At 42.6% G+C, this 18573-nt stretch overlaps 1 protein-coding gene and 2 pseudogenes across 3 annotated transcripts in view; all 3 read left to right on the plus strand.

Annotated features, from left to right (window-relative positions):
- The first annotated feature begins 798 nt into the window (after positions 1–798).
- LOC307219560 (protocadherin gamma-B7 pseudogene) lies at positions 799–3141 on the plus strand (annotated as a pseudogene). Its single transcript has one exon. The product of its transcript is annotated as a protocadherin gamma-B7 pseudogene (transcript).
- A 4837-nt stretch (positions 3142–7978) lies between these two features.
- LOC307219561 (protocadherin gamma-B5 pseudogene) lies at positions 7979–10381 on the plus strand (annotated as a pseudogene). Its single transcript has one exon. The product of its transcript is annotated as a protocadherin gamma-B5 pseudogene (transcript).
- A 5144-nt stretch (positions 10382–15525) lies between these two features.
- LOC307219562 (uncharacterized protein) overlaps positions 15526–18573 on the plus strand; it is a 63887-nt gene continuing 60839 nt past the window's right edge. The window contains exon 1 of the mRNA XM_079982807.1: positions 15526–17895. Coding sequence (XP_079838933.1) covers positions 15559–17895 — 2337 coding nt within the window. The 5' untranslated portion in view covers positions 15526–15558. The remainder of the gene's footprint in view (positions 17896–18573) is intronic.

The raw sequence follows: 18573 nt of genomic DNA on the forward strand, positions 1-18573 counted from the left end.
GTAGCACCTTAGAGACCAACTAAGTTTGTTATTGGTATGAGCTTTCGTGTGCATGCACAAAGAAGTGTGCATGCACGTGAAAGCTCATATCAATAACAAACTTAGTTGGTCTCTGAGTGTAGTTTATTTTATTTTTGTTTTATTTATATTGCTGTTTTGGACCTGTACCCCACCCTGGAAGCCTTTGTTGCTGAAAGGGTGGACAATAAAAGTAATAAGTAATAAATATGCTAAACAAAGGTGAAACAAGGAAAAGCTTTTTCAAATGCCCCACTTGCAGTTGGCTAAAGAGAAAGTTCACATTGTAGAAACATGTACATTCTTTCAGTTCCATCTTTCTATGTTATGGTGAACATGGTTTTCCTTGCAGTTCCTTGAGTGGTCCTCCAAGTGTCAGTGTTGGCCAGTATGAGAGCCAGAGAGAGGATAGAGATCCAGTGATGCTTCCTAGACTGCAGTAACTCCCATCCCTGCTATTCAGATCAAGCCAACTGAAGAGCACAGAGACAGGGAACTCTTGCAGAGAAGGAAAAATCTCTTTTGCTTTGCACACATATGAGAACAAGGGCAATTTATTCTTCCTCAGTGATACCTCATGTTGTTTCCTGCATCACTGTGAGAGCTTGAGCATAGGAAACTGAGAAAAGGAAGCAGCCTGTTTTTGAGAGAACCAGCCAGATGGAGAGAAGGCACACAGGGAATGGCAGGGCACTCACAAGGCAAGTACTGCTTCTCTCTCTATTGTCTTTTACCTGTTGGGCTGCATCAGAGCAGATTCATTATTCAACCCCTGAGGAGATGGCAAAGGGTTCCGTTGTGGGGAACCTGGCCAAGGAGCTGGGACTGAGCACCAAAGAACTAAAACATCGCAATCTGCACACTGTGTCTGTGGCTAAAATGCAGCATTTCAGTATCAATGCAGAGAATGGAAACCTCTATGTAAATGACAGGATTGATAGGGAGGGGATATGTGGCAAAAATCCACTTTGCTTTGTTCAGTTTGAAGTTGTGGTGGAAAACCCGCTGAATGTTTTCCATGTAACAGTAGAAATCCAGGATGTTAATGATAATGCACCCCAATTCCTGAATAGCAATATCAGTTTAGAGATCCTTGAATCCACTCTGCTAGGTACACAGTTTCTCCTTGGGAAGGCGGAAGATCCTGACATTGGGATGAACTCTCTCCAGGATTACCAGCTGAGCTCCAATCAGTACTTCACTTTGGAAGTTAGAGAGAGAAAAGATGGAAATAGTTATGCAGAATTAGTGCTAAATAAACCACTGGATCGGGAAAATGAACAGACCCTTCACTTAATCCTTACAGCCTTGGATGGGGGTCAGCCTAGGAAAACTGGAACAGCCCAGATACGGATTAATGTCATGGATGTCAATGACAACCGACCTGTTTTCACTCAAGAGGTGTACAAGGTCAGTTTGAGGGAGAATACTCCCCTTGGATCTCCTGTGCTTCAGGTTTCAGCCTCAGATAAAGATGAAGGTACAAATGCCCAAATCAGGTATCATTTCAGCAATATACCAGCAAATGTCCAATTTAAATTCAGACTGGATCCAATCAACGGTACAATCACTCTTATAGATCCGTTGGACTTTGAAGAAACTGAAAAATATACAATGATGGTTACAGCAAAAGATGGTGGCGGATTGTTGACACATTGCAATATTGAAATAACTGTGCTTGATGAGAATGATAATGCCCCAGAGGTGACTTTAGCCTCCATGTTCAGTCCTGTTCCTGAAGATTCTCTGCCGGGAACTGTAATTGCTCTGATTAATGTGAATGACAAAGATAGTGGTGATAATGGAAAGGTTACTTGCTACTTAAACAATGATTTACCCTTCAAAGTTCTTCCCTCATCTAACAATTACTTCAAGCTCCAGACAGACAGTCCTTTGGACAGAGAAATAGCTCCTGCATACAATATTACAATCACAGCAACTGATAAAGGAACTCCACCTCTTTCCACACACAAAACAATCTCACTACAGATCTCAGATATCAATGATAATGCCCCTACATTTCAGAGATCAACCTACAGCATCTATGTGCCAGAAAACAATCCTTCAGGTGCCTCCATTTTCACCATCAAAGCCTCTGATTCTGACATGGACCAGAACTCACGGATCACATACTCCATCCTCAACAGCAACATTGAGGAGCTTCCCATCTCCTCCTATATCTCCATAAATTCAGAGACCGGCACCATCTATGCCCAGAGATCCTTTGACTATGAACAATTCAGAGAGTTCCGGCTGCAAGTGAAGGCCCAAGATGGGGGTTCTCCCCCTCTCAGCAGCAATGTGAGCGTCAGGGTGTTTGTTCTTGACAGGAATGATAACAGCCCTCGTATCCTGTCCCCCTCACAAGAAGCCAAGGGCTCAGCCTTGTTTGAGATGGTGCCTCGTTCGGCCGAGGCAGATTATCTTGTCACCAAGGTGGTGGCCGTGGATGCAGATTCTGGACACAATGCCTGGCTCTCCTACCACCTGACTCAGGCCACTGAGCCGGCACTCTTCACGGTTGGTTCTCATACTGGAGAGATCAGGACCGCCAGGGCCTTTGTGGAGAGAGACGCTGTGAAACAGAGACTGGTCATTATGGTGAAGGATAACGGGCAGCCGTCTCTCTCGGCCACCATTACTCTGAACCTGGTGTTTGCTGAGAACTTTCAGGAGGCCCTTCCGGAAATGAAGAGCCAACCCAGCAGCTCGGAGTATCAGTCTGACCTGCAGTTCTACTTGGTGCTGGCCTTAGCTGTGATCTCCTTCTTGTTCCTCTTGACTGTTATTCTGGCCATTACAATGAAGCTCCGTCAATCAGGGCATCCCAGATTCCTACAGTGCTTTGGTCCTGTTCCCCATTCCAAGAATGGTGCCATCTTCCCACCCAACTTTGAAGATGGGACTTTGCCCTATTCCTACCAGCTGTGTCTGTCTTCTGAGACCAGGAAGAATGAGTTTGCCTTCCTGACACCCAGTGTTCAGATTGCAGACAATATTATTGTTGGTGAAAATCCTGCTGTGCCTTTTACAGGCAATGGAGGAAGCAATTTAATTTCTGAGATGGCAAGTGATGATAAGGTAGGGTTTATTCCAGAATATTTTTCATTGCACGCTGCATGATCTTTTACCATAACTGACACTGAAACATTATATGGAGGAGAATTCATTTTCTCTGACATATAGGTTTACTGAAAAATGAGTTATTTAAATCTGGAAAGCAGTAGCTCAGCCTTATTTATTGGGCCCCTCATGAACCGTCTACTCATTTATTCATGATAAAAGAGTAAGGTTTATAGTGTCAAGGCAAAAATATCTAAGCATTGGATCCAAGTAGCTTTGCTTTACTCAGTTGGACTACTAAACCAGTTCTGTGGTATTTATGACGTTGGAAGTTAACAGTAGGATCCCATGCATGTCTACTCAAAAGGAACTCCAGGTGAAGTGAACATGTATAAGACTGCAGTCTCAGTGTCTTGGACTTTCAAAGTAATGATGTCCGTAAGGAGTAGCTTTATTGAGGTTTCCAGAAGTAGTGTGCAGAAGTGCTGAACGATTTAAGAATAATTATATTTAGGATGCATCTGTATGCAAGCTTCTTGCTTGTGATTCGAGGACCCGATCCCCACTTGGGGAATAAAGACATGTGGACACAGAATATAAGGTTAATGGGTAAGGTAAAGGCCACAACTTTATTGATTACAGGATGTGAGAAGGTATTGGCTTAGGCATTGGACCACGGAACATTAGACTCCACCCACTCGTAGAGGGGTGAGTCTGAGGAGGAGTTAACCACCAGTAGGGGAAGCCTGTTGATGCTAATCCAACTATAGGCTCTCTTCCTGATGTCACCGGGGGTCGTGCCATGGCCCCCCGCCACACGGGCATCGGACAGGATCCACGACCGCCGGATTCCCTTAGCGGAATACGCAAAATTGCCGGGGAAGGCGATGGCCACACCTTACCCCCCGAAACACCAACAACACATTCCAATGCCTAACCACCAAATACCAGGAAAGCTGGGACGGTTGCTACGAGGTAGGTGGAAAAAAACCCAAGAGGCTGGGCCAATTTAGCCAATTGGAAAAAACTCCTACCAGGCCCCCTGGTTAAACAGGGCGACCAACCAGAGGTCCATAGCAAAGTCTCAGGAACAGCTAATCTAAAGGGAGTGGAGGGTGGGTGACTCAAAGAAAATGTGTGTGCAGTGGTGGGGATGGCTGCCGCGGCTGCGTTTGAGCAGCAAGCCACGCCCCCGCCGAGCTTCCCTATTGGGTGCCCAACTGGGGAGGGGCGTGGCACGCCAGCCCTGGAGTTGAAGCAGGGGGCGGAGTGCCCCCTGCATGACACAGGAATCGTCTCCCGATCACAACCCCTTCCCTTCCTGGGAGGAGGAAAGGCTTTGCTTCCACTCCTCTTTCCTGCCATATCCTCAGGTGCACACAAATGGCAATGTGCTGGCCATCATTTTATGTGTGGCTTTGCCTTCTCCTGCCCTCTCTCTTTTCCCATCACCCAGCCTTCAAATTATCTAAGCTCTGTACAGCAGCTAGTTGTAAACTGGAGCTCTGGGGGCTGGAAAAGTATAGGGGAAGTTTTTATGGGATTCCCATCAAAAGGAATGACCAGCATGGTGCTTTAGATGCAGACTGACAATTTCTTTCTTCATTTGTAGTTGCTTCCTCATTTGGGGTAGGGGTTGGGCTTTGCCATTTTTCAGTGTTGTAGGGCCAAGCTGATCTCTTAAATACTGTTTATTAGGACAATTTGGGGATCCTCCAGAGCAGAGGAAGGACTGCAGGGAAGGGAGGGGAGAAGAAACATAAGCATTGGATGCAAACCAAACATATTTGTTATGGTATAAACTTTAGTGGACTCAAGTCATTGGGACTGAAAATATTCAATGAAGAGTGTGCTATAAATACTGTAAATCAAAATAAGGCTAAATGTAAGAGTGAGAACAAAAACTACACATTGTGATTCCATTTTCTGACACATCTCATCCATACTGGAAGTTCTATTTATGGCATACTGCCATTAAATTATAATTTTGTTTTACAATTTTTCATTCTATTGCCATTCTTCTTCTATCTGCACTTTGTCAACTATTCTTCTCCTTGAAATACGCAGTCCACCTGATCCATCTCTGTTCTATTCATTTGTTTCTTGTGGTCCTCTTATCATTTTTTATCTTCCTGGGTTGCCATATTTTGAATAGAAAAAAGAGGACACATTTGCCAACCTCTACTTTTAACTAATGTTTTAATGTATGTAAAATGACGACTCTCATTATACATACCCATGAAAAAGAGGACATGTCCTGGCAAAAGAGGACATATGGCAACCCTATGACATGGATTCAATTTTATTTCTTTTATTTCTTTGTTGCATCCTCCTAGGTTTCTGTGTAGACCATCTACAACTGTTTCCTTTTAAAGCCTGTCTTTAAAACACTGCGCAAACCGGTCATTTGGTTGGATTTGCAATTGTTCTCCAGATGCGTTCCAGACTTACTGTAGTAATTTTTGCATACAACATGAATGCACTATGACAAAACTTAGCATTTTTATGGCAGCAAAATATCAGATCACATGATTACTACACCCATCCTATTCCAGGAATCAGAGGCAACATCAAACCAATGAAACCACCATCTTATCCCAATCCTGGCCATTCTCTCATAGCAGATACTTAAGAGCATTTAACATAAACGTGTTGCCCCTAAACACACTTTCAGAGTTGTAATCTAAAAATGCTCTCTTATACATTCCTTCTGTGTGTTACTTGTAGTGAGGATCTTAATTTATCAGTGCTTATGAGTAATGAAGTAGGATTAACTGATTAACTAACCAGAAGCAGCAGATTATATGGTGCAAGCATAGGTTTCTGTGTTTTTAGGAGATGTGTATATAAAGGAGTATTGTGGCCTGAGAGGGTGCTCTTTCCTCTCACAATTCCACCCCTCCTGATCAACAAGAGAATGAATTCCATGCAATGTATCTGGGCCACTCTTATTTCAGTGTTGCTCCCACCAGTGTTCCCCCACCGAATCAAAATATCATATTGTTGGAAAGAGAAAGAGAAAGCAAACTAATCTAAGGCAATGTACCCCAAACTTAAAGACTCCTTAATAGATTGTTTTATAACTTTTTTCATGAAAATATCCAAAGAATGATACGGCACAATGTTCTATACACAGTGGCGTAGCGTGGGGGGTGCAGGGGGGGCCGGCCGCACCGGGCGCAACATCTGGGGGTTAGGGTTAGGGATAGGGTTAGGGGGCACAAATCCAGGGTTAGGGGGCACAAATTACTTGCCTTGCCCGGGGTGCTGACAACCCACGCTACGCCACTGTCTATACAATGTCTGAATTGCTCCTACAACTGGAAATGTTCACCATTAATCTCTCTTCTGGTGCTGAACCTTCTTTTTTTCTAACATAGTTTTGAAATTTGACTTTGTTTCCTCTCTCTATGTTTCTCTAAGTTAGCACAGACAGTTCCATCATCTGCTCCTCCGTCTAACCTCACCTTCTACCTAGTCCTTGCAGTGGCTTTTGTCTCCTGCTTGTTCCTCATCTTCCTCCTTGTGTTACTGGCCATCAGGTTGCACAGATGGAGAAATTCTCAGCTGGTTGAGTCGGGGAGTGTGAATTTCAGTGGTGCTCTCATCTCACAGTTTGTGGGGATCTGCATTGGTGATAGATGTAGTATAAATGTGTTCAACCTTGCCATATTGGCAAGCTGTTGTATCCTCTGCATAATTGTTAGCAGCTCATTTCCTCCCTTATTTGGAAAATGTACTGAAACATTGTTGTCAAAGTCAAAAAAATCTACTGGTCTTGAGGGAAGAGTTTCAGAAAACTGTCCATTGGCATCAAACATTTCAGGTACAGTGGTACGTCAGGTTAAGTACTTAATTCGTTTCGGAGGTCCGTTCATAACCTGAAACTGTTCTTAACCTGAAGCACCACTTTAGCTAATGGGGCCTCCTGCTGTTGCCGCGCTGCTGGAGCACGATTTCTGTTCTCATCCTGAAGCAAAGTTCTCAACCCGAGGTACTATTTCTGGGTTAGCGGAGTCTGTAACCTGAAGCGTATGTAACCCGAGGTGCCACTGTAGAAGAATCCTATGAACACAAACCATCTTTACTGGACTGAATCTACAAAAAAGTGATCCTTTCCCTTCTTTTTTAAAAAATACTTTTTTACAAATACATTTTTTAAAAAAATAAGGAATGTTAAAAGTGTGGATATATATATTTTTAAAGCAATTCTTATTTCAAAAAAGAAGGGAATATAAGGGATGAAATCCAGAACTTTCATCTAAGTAAAATATAATATTTTATATATGTAAAGTGATTTTCTTGCAAATGGCCTGTGAGGGATATTTTGTTGAAAACATTAAAAGTCTGAAGGGGTTGCACACATCCATCAATATGGTCAAGAACTTAGTACTGTAATACATAACACAATTGCTTTTAGTCACTAAATGTTGCTTTCAAAGTATTAAAATGTTTTTTTATGGAGAGGGAAAACATATATTTCAGTTCTTCCGGTTTATTCTTAGAGCTGATTCACTTGCAGTTCTTCAGTTGGAACTCACAGTGCCGCTGTTGGCCAATTTGGGAGCTATTAGGGATCCACTGTCAGATTGCTACTTACCAGCTACAGAAAGAACAGACTACAAAGTCCTGCCTGCTGTTACTGAGATGAGGAAACAAATGGGATACAAGCAAACTGAGAGGGAAATCAAGGGAATCAACTTATTCTTCTGTATCCCTGTTTTTTGAACAACAACAAAAAGCTCACCTGCTCATTAGCAGGAGAATGGAGATGAGGATGGAAGTTATTCCTAGAGAAAGCTTCAGGGCATTCAGAAGCCACATTTTGCTTCTACTATTATTGTTTTTCCTCTGCTGGGAGATCTCAGAGTCAATTCACTATTCCATCCCTGAGGAGATGGCAAAGGGGTCCTTTGTGGGAAATCTTGCCAAGGATTTGGGACTGAATGCCAGAGAACTGAGGAATAGAAACCTGCATATCATTTCTGAAGGTAAAAAACCATATTTCAGTATCAATGCAGAAAATGGAAATGTGTATGTGAATGAGAGGATAGATCGTGAGGGAATGTGCAGAGAGAGCACACAGTGCTTCATTAATCTTGAAGCCTTAGTTGAAAATCCATTAAATGTTTTCCATGTAAGTATAGCAATTCAGGACATTAATGACAATGTACCGCATTTCCTGGATGACAATATAAGGCTTGAAATAATTGAATCCACATTGCCAGGTGCCAGATTTCTCCTTGGGAAAGCTGAAGATCCTGATATTGGGAAGAATTCCCTTCATGACTACCAGTTAAGCCAAAATCAATTTTTCACATTGGAGGTTCAAGATAGTCTGGATGGCCATAAATATGCAGAATTGGTCCTGCAAAAACCTTTGGATCGGGAAAGTGAGCACTCGCTTCAGTTGATCCTTACGGCCCTGGATGGGGGTGAACCCAGAAAAACTGGGACTGCGCAGATATGGATTAATGTCACAGATGCCAATGACAACCCACCAGTCTTCACTCAAGAGGTCTACGAGGTCAGTGTGAGGGAAAATTCCCCTGTTGGGTCTCCCATACTTCAGATTGCAGCCTCTGATAGAGACGAAGGTCCAAATAGTCAGATCAGTTATAGTTTCAGTAAAGTACCAGAAAAAGTCTACAAGAAATTTAGGATAGATGCACAAAATGGAATAATTATGAATACAGAGAATCTTGATTTTGAGGAAACAGAAAAGTACACTATGGCAATAAAAGCAAGAGATGGAGGAGGATTAGTGGCTCACTGTAAAATTGAAATAAAGATTATAGATGAGAATGACAATGCCCCAGAGGTCATTCTTGCCTCCTTATCTAGTCCAATTCCTGAAGATTCTGTTCCTGGGACAGTAATTGCTGTTATCAATGTAAAGGATAAAGATTCTGAAGAAAATGGAAAAATTACATGCCATCTACAAGGTAATGTACCATTTAAAATCTTATCCTCATCTAACAATTATTACAAAATTCTCACAGATAGTCCATTGGACAGAGAAAAAGCCTCAGGATACAACATCACAATCACGGCCACTGACAAAGGTAGCCCTCCTCTCTCCTCCAAAAAAACCATCTCCCTGCAGATTTCAGACATCAATGACAACCCCCCTGCCTTTGAAAAATCAAGCTACAGTGTCTTTGTGCCAGAAAACAATCCCTCAGGTGCCTCCATTTTCTCCATCAAAGCCTCGGACCCGGATCTGGACCGCAACTCACGTATCACTTACTCCATCCTCAACAGCAACATGGAGGAGCTACCTCTCTCCTCTTATGTCTCCATCAACTCTGAGACGGGAACTATCTATGCACAGCGCTCCTTTGACTATGAGCAATTCAGGGAGTTTCAGATCCAAGTGAAGGCCCAAGATGGCGGCTCTCCCTCTCTCAGCAACAACGCCACCGTGTGGGTGTACATTTTGGATCAGAATGATAACAGCCCCCGCGTTCTGTATCCTGTCCCGGGTGTTGAGGGCTCTGCCTTGTTTGAGATGGTTCCTCACTCGGCAGAGCCAGGCTACCTAGTGACCAAAGTGGTGGCTGTGGACGCAGACTCTGGGCACAATGCCTGGCTCTCCTACCAAGTGCTGCAGGCCACAGAGCCAGCCCTCTTCACCATTGGGACCCACACGGGAGAGATCAGGACATCACGAGCCCTTCTGGAGAAAGATGCTGTGAAACAGAAGCTGGTCATCTTGGTGAAGGACAATGGGAAGGCTCCGCTCTCAGCTACTGTGGTCCTCAACCTCGTGGTTGCCGAGAACTTCCAAGAGGCACTTCCAGAAATGACTAGGCAATCCAGTGACACAGAGCATCATTCTGACCTCCAGTTTTACTTGGTGCTGGCTTTGGCATTGATCTCATTTTTATTCCTCCTGACGGTGATACTGGTCATTGTCATGAAACTTCGACAATCAGGAAATCCCAAATTATTCCAATGCTTTGAACCTAATGCTTTTTCTAAGGCGCAGGTCATATTTCCACCAAACTATGAAGAAAGAACTTTACCTTATTCCTACCAACTCTGCCTATCGTCAGAGATGAGGAAAGAGCAGATCTCTTTCCCGAAACCCCATATCCAGGTGGCAGAAAACTTGCTATGCAATGATAGCTCTCAGGTGGTTCTTGTGGATGGCAGCTGTGGGGATGCCAGTGCCAAAGAGGAGGTTGGTGAGCAGGTAAGCGTTGCTTTCAGAAACTGTGATGTAGGCACTACATCTTTCTTCCTCATAGGTATTATGAGCTACTGCTTTTTGATCATTATCTGCTCAAGTGTCTGATGCTTTATATGGGAAGAACCAGTACTTAGACCTGCCTGAACGGCATGCCACTGAGGCATTCTGAACATGCTTACTTAGCACATCCAACGGGTACTTGGATTCATGGCACTCTTACAAGTGAGTCATTCCTAAATTAAGCTGAGCATCTTATTTTTCTGCTTTTGTTGTGATCTGGCTATATCAGTGTAGCTATAGATTGAATAATTTCCCTTGGTTTTTACCAATCTGTTGAGTAGATTAATTCTATCCATATGGTTTTCTATCCCCGAAAATTAATAGCATCTAATAGAATAGCATTCTCCCACACATATGCCATCCTAGTAGAAGCTTGACAACAAAGGCACCCATGATAACATGGATAATATAACTACATGTTGTGAACTAGTAATACAAAAATATAGAAATCAGCATTTTGTGGCATTCCCTTATCATGGACATTTTGTTTGGTTGCATGTATTGCTGGTTCACACACATTTCTCCACGTGGCTGTGATTGAGAATAGTCTGGGCTGTTCATGTGTCAACAACAGATATTGTGTGGATCATATGTGTGCTGGGGCCACAGCACCTGGAAAAGAACTTACAGACTATGAAATATGCTCTTTAGCAAGAGAGCCGTCCATGTTCACATTTCCTGTGGCATGTTTTACAATCAGAATATGGAATAAAACCTTGATAAGAGTAAAGGTAACTTCATTTAAACCCAATATGTTCGAGGAATTTCAGTGACCTTTTATGGGAATGGAGTAAAAATCTAATGAGGCCTGGGATTCTTTTCGTGTTGTATTTTGTACTTCACCTGAGGAGACCACCTCGGTCCGCTCTCCTTATCTTCCTCAGGGTTTGACCTTTGAGCTCCAAATGAAACGAAACCTATCTTAAAATAAATATAGTTTTTTTAAAAAATCTGCCATTCATACAAGGTGAATTAGCAGAATGATATAGATATAGATACAAATGATATAGATGATTAGATATAGATATAGATATAGATATAGATATAGATATAGATATAGATATAGATATAGATATAGATATAGATATAATGCATTCACTTTTTCTGACATTTGCACAGGACAATGTCAAAACTGATAATGCTCAAGTCAAATAATGGCCTTTCTTGCATAGTGAATATAAAGCAGGGTAGCCAGCCTTTTTTGTCCAGTAAGCACATTTGGAATTTGGAGAGAGTGTTGTGGGCACCAGCCACAAATGGCTGCTATAGAGGTGTGTCTTGACACAAAGTGGCTGCCATGGAGATGTGATGTAACACAAAAGAGATGCCTAGGGTGTGGCATAATGGCTTCAGTGCAGGAGAGGCTGAATCCATGCAACAGAAACTGAGTACAAAGAGGTTTTTTTATTATACCTGAAAAGAATCGTAACACAAGTAAGGAGCATGGGGTCCTGTTTGCCAGCCCTGCAGTCAGCTGACTCCATCCACTGCACTGAGCTCTTAGAAGCCTCCTCACAATTGAGAACCCTGATAATGCAGCACCCTTACAATACTGCAATTCCTTGTTCAGTCATAACACCCAAGCCAGGTTAAAACCTATGCACATACAACTGTAAACGTGTAGGTTCTTCTTCCCAATGCTCCACTGAATATGCAGATGTTGGACAGGGCCAGAGACAGCACAAACATTGGGGAATGTGCATGAATTCTACACATGAAGGAATAATCAGTGAACAACCATAGAAAGCGGCAGTGAGGTGGGCATCTCTTGCTGAAATGACTCATTTTCCTTTATCTAGACCACTGAGCTCACTGTGAATCATTTACTTTATCATTGTTTCTCTTTAGGTTTGTTTCCTAGAAATAACTTTGATTTTCATTGGCTGCTCTCATGATCATATGTACTTGGAAGAATGCTTCACTAAAATGTATTAGACTTCCTGACATGTAATTATGCTTAGCAGAATGAAGTAACCAAAGAGGAGCTCATAAGACTCTGAGAAGCCCAACCCTTTTTGTTATACCCACTTTCATTAAATAAGGTAGCAATTTTACTTGATTAGCTTTGCTTTTTAAAAAGTTTTTTTTTAGCTGTCAGGAGATAGGGAAGTGATCTCTTCTTGCTAATTAATAGTATATTGATGTTGGCCACAAACCTCCACATAGAAATAGGGATCTCTGAAGAGGGGAGTATCAGGAGATATTTTCAATGCTGCACTTGCGTAAAATCTGTTTAAAATCATCTGTTCATATTTTAGAACTCTTTGTGTACTACAAATTTTGCATATATTTTACAACTGTAAAACATTTTCCCCAAAATAGTTCAGATCGTGCCAATGTTTTCTGCTTCATGAAAGGCTTGGGCCAGGATCCAGAGAAGACTCTTTCCGTGAATCTGGGAGCATTTGTGGGGCGTGTTTTTGTTCACTTGCAGTCCCCATGCCATAATGGATGGGGCTTTTGAAGCTAATAAAAACTGAGTTTCAAGAATGGTTTGTAATAGGGTGTGGAAGACAATCAGCTGTTATAAGAAGTCAGAAAGTATTGCATCACCCCAACCAATATTTTGGAACCCAACTTTACTTGTGCCCTGTTATACAGTACTTCCCACCAACATCAGACACGTGAAAGTTTATTGCGGTGACTTAGCAATAAAAGACAGGCAGTCTACACATACTCAAAAGTGCGTTCCTCATATTCTGGGGCTCTTTAAAATGGTGTTGTGGCCAAATCATGGTCAGCTCTAACAGTAATTAAAGGGAGAACTGTGGCTTCAGTAGTAGAGTGCATGCTTCTTCTGCACAAATGAGATGAGACTGGATATAAGAGATCTTTCAGAGAGAGGTGTACATTGTTTTCACAATATAGGTCTCAGTATTTTACTCTGAAGCTGGTCATTTACACACCACAGACCAAATATATGGAGAGGAATTTGTGGCGAGGTAGAGAAGTGTGTGATGAATTTTGTGATTATATGTGGAGGGGTCAATGAAAATTTATGGAGTGGAAATTGAAATGATAGCTATTAATGACAATGGGCCCAGGTTCCCATCAGAAGAACCAGAAACAAAAGTTGGTGAGAATAAAGCAAGAGAACTCCAATTTGCCATCTATAAGGCACAAGACACTGATTTGGAAACCAATTCTCTCTAGAACTACAAAATCAGCTAAAAGAATAATTTTTTCCTGGACATGAAAATAGCAGCTGGAGGTGCCAGATATGTTGAACTGGTGGTAGAAAGAATTCTTAATCACAAAGAGGAAGCTGCTCACCATCTGCTCCTCACAGTATATTAAGGAGGAGAGTCAGAAAGGTCTGGTACTTCAAAAACCTGAGTCACATTTCTTGATGCAATGACAGTGCCTTGGGCTTTAAACAAGCCTCCATTATTCAGTGAGTCCAGGCTCAATATGGAGATTGTTAATATTTGTTATCCTTGTTACCTGTGTATGGCTATGCTCCTTAATTAGCCATATCCTCACATATTGTACTGCCAAAAAAAAAACCCCAAAGAAATCTCTATCAAGATGACAACAGAAGCCCTCCTAAACATGCAAAATCAGGATTAAAGAATCCATAGAGAAATCCTGTGTTCAGTTCTGACAGTCTCCCTTTCAAACTGAAGAAATCGATCAGCAATCATTACAGTTTGGTGCCAGACTGAAGAGGAGATGGGAGCTGTTGCTTCAGCAGTGAAGGAACTTAGACTGGGAACTTATACAGGAGCTAGAGGATCCACCCCTTCCGCGATCTCAGTCAGGACTTGTTTCCATTTGATTCCTTCTCATGAGTAGCCTCTGCAGCAGCTAGCCAGGCACTGTGGCAACTCTTATGTTCCTGCCTGGTTCACCTTCTTCTCTGAGTCTGTGGCCCCCAAAGAGATGAGGAAGAGTCTGAGAGCCAGCCAGGATCTCAGCTATCCAGTCCTGGGGCAGGGTTGTGAGGTCCATGAAGAACAACTTATCCAGACTGAGAATAACTTATTAAAAATGAGATCAGTAATTTGTCTATATAACTCTATTAATTCTGTCTGGGGTTATTTATGCCTGATGTTCCTTCATTTATGAAAAGTTCCAGGAGATTAAGTTCCATGGAAGGATGGAGGCTCTCCACCACTCAGCTCCAAGGTCTCAGTGACTCTCTTCATCCTGGACCAAAATGACAGTGCTCCCCAAATCCTGTACCCCTCCCCTCCCATTGATGGTTCCACAGGGATAGAGCTGGCCCCTCGCTCCTCTGAGCTAGGCTACCTACCTTGTCATTAAGGTAGTGGCCATGGATGTGGACTCAGACATATATTCCTGTATGGCCCATACTGATTTTAGGAACATATTTCAAACTCTGTGATTTTGTTATCAGTGACTACAATTATCATTTGCAACTTGTCTGTTTATATAACGTTCTTGCCTATCCTCAGTCTCTGTAGATTGAATAGGATATAAGGCTAGAAAACAAAATTGTTGCAATTATTGCAGAAGTATCGCATGCAATATCCTAGAGAGAGATGGGCAGGTGGTGGGTCAGGATCTACTGATAGATCTTTGGGTGATTTTCAGCAGAATGGCAAGGAAACCCTCTTAAATTAAGTGCTGAGTGCTATATATCTGCCTCAGAAACTTTGTTCATAAAGTTCTTGATACAAAGCCCACTGATAGTTAAGGTAATAACTTCAGAGTGTTTCCTGTATGCACCATATGTGTGCTCACTCTTGCACATACTGCCTTAGAGAGAATTGTGAAATGCACACACAACCAAATAATTTCATAAACCTGTGCACATCTCATGAGAAATGTTGCTACCCTGTCAGCCACTGAACTCTTATCAGCATGTGCCAGTAGGTGCTCCTGCAGTTTTCCAGCAGAGACTCAGAGTGCCGCTGTTGGCCAATACGGGATAAGGATAGAAATCAGGGGTCCATTCACTTTTCCTGTGATGCAACAATTACTGAGTTAAGTTCTGCAAATCTGAAGGAGCTGGAATTGAGGGACAACAATATAGCATCCTGCCAAAAATGGATCCCTCCCCGTTGAGACTGCATCACGGAATGATGCCTGCTCCTGACAACAACTTCTTGCAGCATGAAAGAAACTTGAAGACCCGAATCAGAAAAGAAAAGATGCAAACAAAGCAGCCGAGGAAATGGCTGAAGATCACAGGAAGCAGGGAGCCACTCCGGCGGCAAGTACAGCTTTCCTTGTTATTCTCTTTGTTCTGCCTGACAATGTCGGAAGAGGTCTGGTATTCAATTCCTGAGGAAAGGGAGAAGGGTTCTCTTGTGGGAAATCTGGCCAAGGATTTGGGTCTGAGTAAGAGAGACCTGGTGAAGAGGAAGCTCCGTATTGTTTCTGCAGCTAATGCTCAGTTCTTTACTGTGAATGAGGAACATGGAGACTTCTATGTCAGAGACCAAATAGATCGAGAAGCAATCTGTGGGAAATCACCACGTTGTGTCCTTAACTTTGAAACTGTGGTTGAAAACCCTCTAAATGTTTTTCATATAAGCATCACCATAGAGGATATTAATGATAATGCACCACAATTTTTAAAAGATGATATCAAGCTAGAAATAAGTGAATCTAGCTTGACTGGAGCCATATTCCCCCTTGCAAGTGCTGAAGATCCTGATGTTGGAATAAATTCTCTGCAAAATTACCAGCTGAGCAGTAATCAGTACTTCACCTTGGAAGTTAAAGAAAGTCCAGATGGAAATAAATACCCTATTTTAGTGCAAAGCAAACCTCTGGATCGGGAAAGTGAGCACAAACTCCATTTGATCCTTACAGGCCTGGATGGTGGAGAACCAAGAAAAACTGGAACAGCCCAGATATGGATTAATGTCACTGATGCCAATGACAACCCACCTGTTTTCACTGAGGAAGTCTATAAACTCAGCCTAAAAGAGAGTGCACCAAAAGGATTGTTAGTGATCCAGGTGAAAGCCTTTGATGCAGATGAAGGTCCTTATGCACAGATAAGATACAGTTTTAGCAATATCCCAGCTAAAACAAGCCAGAAATTCAGCCTGGATCCAGAAAGTGGAGCAATTTTAGTTAGGGAGACTTTAGACTTTGAAGAATCCAGAAGCTATATGATGTTAGTGGAAGCCAAAGATGGTGGTGGACTACTGGCACATTGTAAAGTTGAGATTGAAGTTCTGGATGAGAATGACAATGCTCCAGAGATTTTGCTAACATCTATGTTTAGTCCAGTTCCCGAAGACTCTCTACCAGGAACTGTGATAGCTTTGATCAATGTGGATGATAGAGATGAAGGAGAAAATGGGAAGGTTACTTGCCACATACAATATAATTTGCCTTTTAAAATTCTTTCTTCATCTAACAGTTACTACAAGCTACTTACAGAGAGCCCCCTAGACAGAGAAAAAGCCTCAGAGTACAACATCACAATCACGGCCATGGACAAAGGTAGCCCCCCTCTTTCCTCCAACAAAACCATCTCCCTGCAGATTTCAGATATCAATGACAACCCCCCTGCCTTTGAAAAATCAACTTATAGTGTCTTTGTGCCTGAAAACAATCCCTCAGGTGCCTCCATTTTTGCCATCAAAGCCTCGGACCCAGATCTGGACCGCAACTCATGTATCACTTACTCCATCCTCAACAGCAACATGGAGGAGCTGCCTCTCTCCTCTTACGTCTCCATCAACTCTGAGACGGGAACTATCTATGCACAGCGCTCCTTTGACTATGAGCAATTCAGGGAGTTTCAGATCCAAGTGAAGGCCCAAGATGGCGGCTCTCCCTCTCTCAGCAACAACGCCACCGTGTGGGTGTACATTTTGGATCAGAATGATAACAGTCCTCGCGTTCTGTATCCTGTCCCGGGTGTTGAGGGCTCTGCCTTGTTTGAGATGGTTCCTCACTCGGCAGAGCCAGGCTACCTAGTGACCAAAGTGGTGGCTGTGGACGCAGACTCTGGGCACAATGCCTGGCTCTCCTACCAAGTGCTGCAGGCCACGGAGCCGGCCCTCTTCACCATTGGGACCCACACAGGAGAGATCAGGACATCACGAGCCCTTCTGGAGAAAGATGCTGTGAAACAGAAGCTGGTCATCTTGGTGAAGGACAATGGGAAGGCTCCGCGCTCAGCTACTGTGGTCCTCAACCTCGTGGTTGCCGAGAACTTCCAAGAGGCACTTCCGGAAATGAGCAAACCAGCCATTGACTCTAAGTATCAGTCTGATATGAATGCCATTTTAGTTATAGCCTTGGCTTTGGTCTCATTCTTATTCCTTTTTACAGTCTTAACAGTTTTAATACTTAAATGTCGGAGACAGAGAAGCCCAACAGTGCTTGGATCCTACAATACTGACTTGTACTCTAGCTTGGGCCACAAATTTTCCTGCAATTACAATAATGGGACATTGACATTGCCCTATTCATATGAAGTGTGCTTAGCGTCTAAGGCAGACCGGAATGAGTTTGCCTTTCTGAAACCAAACCTCTCAGTGGCCACAGATGATCCCATTCTGAAGGACGATTCTGGAATTGGGAATGAATCTCTGGGTGAAAATCTCATCCCTGATAACAGTGTACAGGTGAGAATCACAGATACATTTTAAGACCTAGACTGCAAGGCTGTAATATTTTCGTTTTCTAACCTGCTTGTTCAGAATGAAGAAAAGCTGTTTGGTGGCACCCACTTTTCAGCTACATTTCGAACACTGTTTAGTTAAGATCCCTGATGAACAATGTAAGCAAAAGGTGATATCTTGGCATAGAATATACAGTAGTCTTCTGCACCTATAAGGTATGGATGTTTCCATAAAGTTAGATATTTTCATGGAACCTGGTAAGCTTGAACTTTCCTTTAGATCTGAGGGTAATGGACCCAAGAAGACATTTAACAATGTCAGAATTGTCCCTTTATTCTTCAAAGGTAACAGGACGATCATTCTATCGCAATAATGTAATTTCTTCTTTGGTACAGATTTCTTGGGTTATGTCTGCCCTCTACTGATCAGATGTTATACTGCAGTTCTGGGTTTAGCATAGTGTTCCTAGACTTTATTACAAGCGCAACCAACTTAATAATATTTAGCTACAAATCAGTTTTACTTTGTGTTGATTTTAAATACCTTGTCTTATTTGTTGCAGGGTGTGTGTGTGAAGAATACTGTCACAATCTTCTCTTCTTCAGGCTAAACATACCCAGTCATAGGGCTTGTCTTTTATACCATGGACCATATCTACGTGGCCCTTCTCTGCACCTGTTC

The sequence above is a fragment of the Podarcis cretensis genome, assembly GCF_951804945.1.
Source record: "Podarcis cretensis genome assembly, chromosome: 7".
NCBI classification, from domain to species: domain Eukaryota; kingdom Metazoa; phylum Chordata; class Lepidosauria; order Squamata; family Lacertidae; genus Podarcis; species Podarcis cretensis.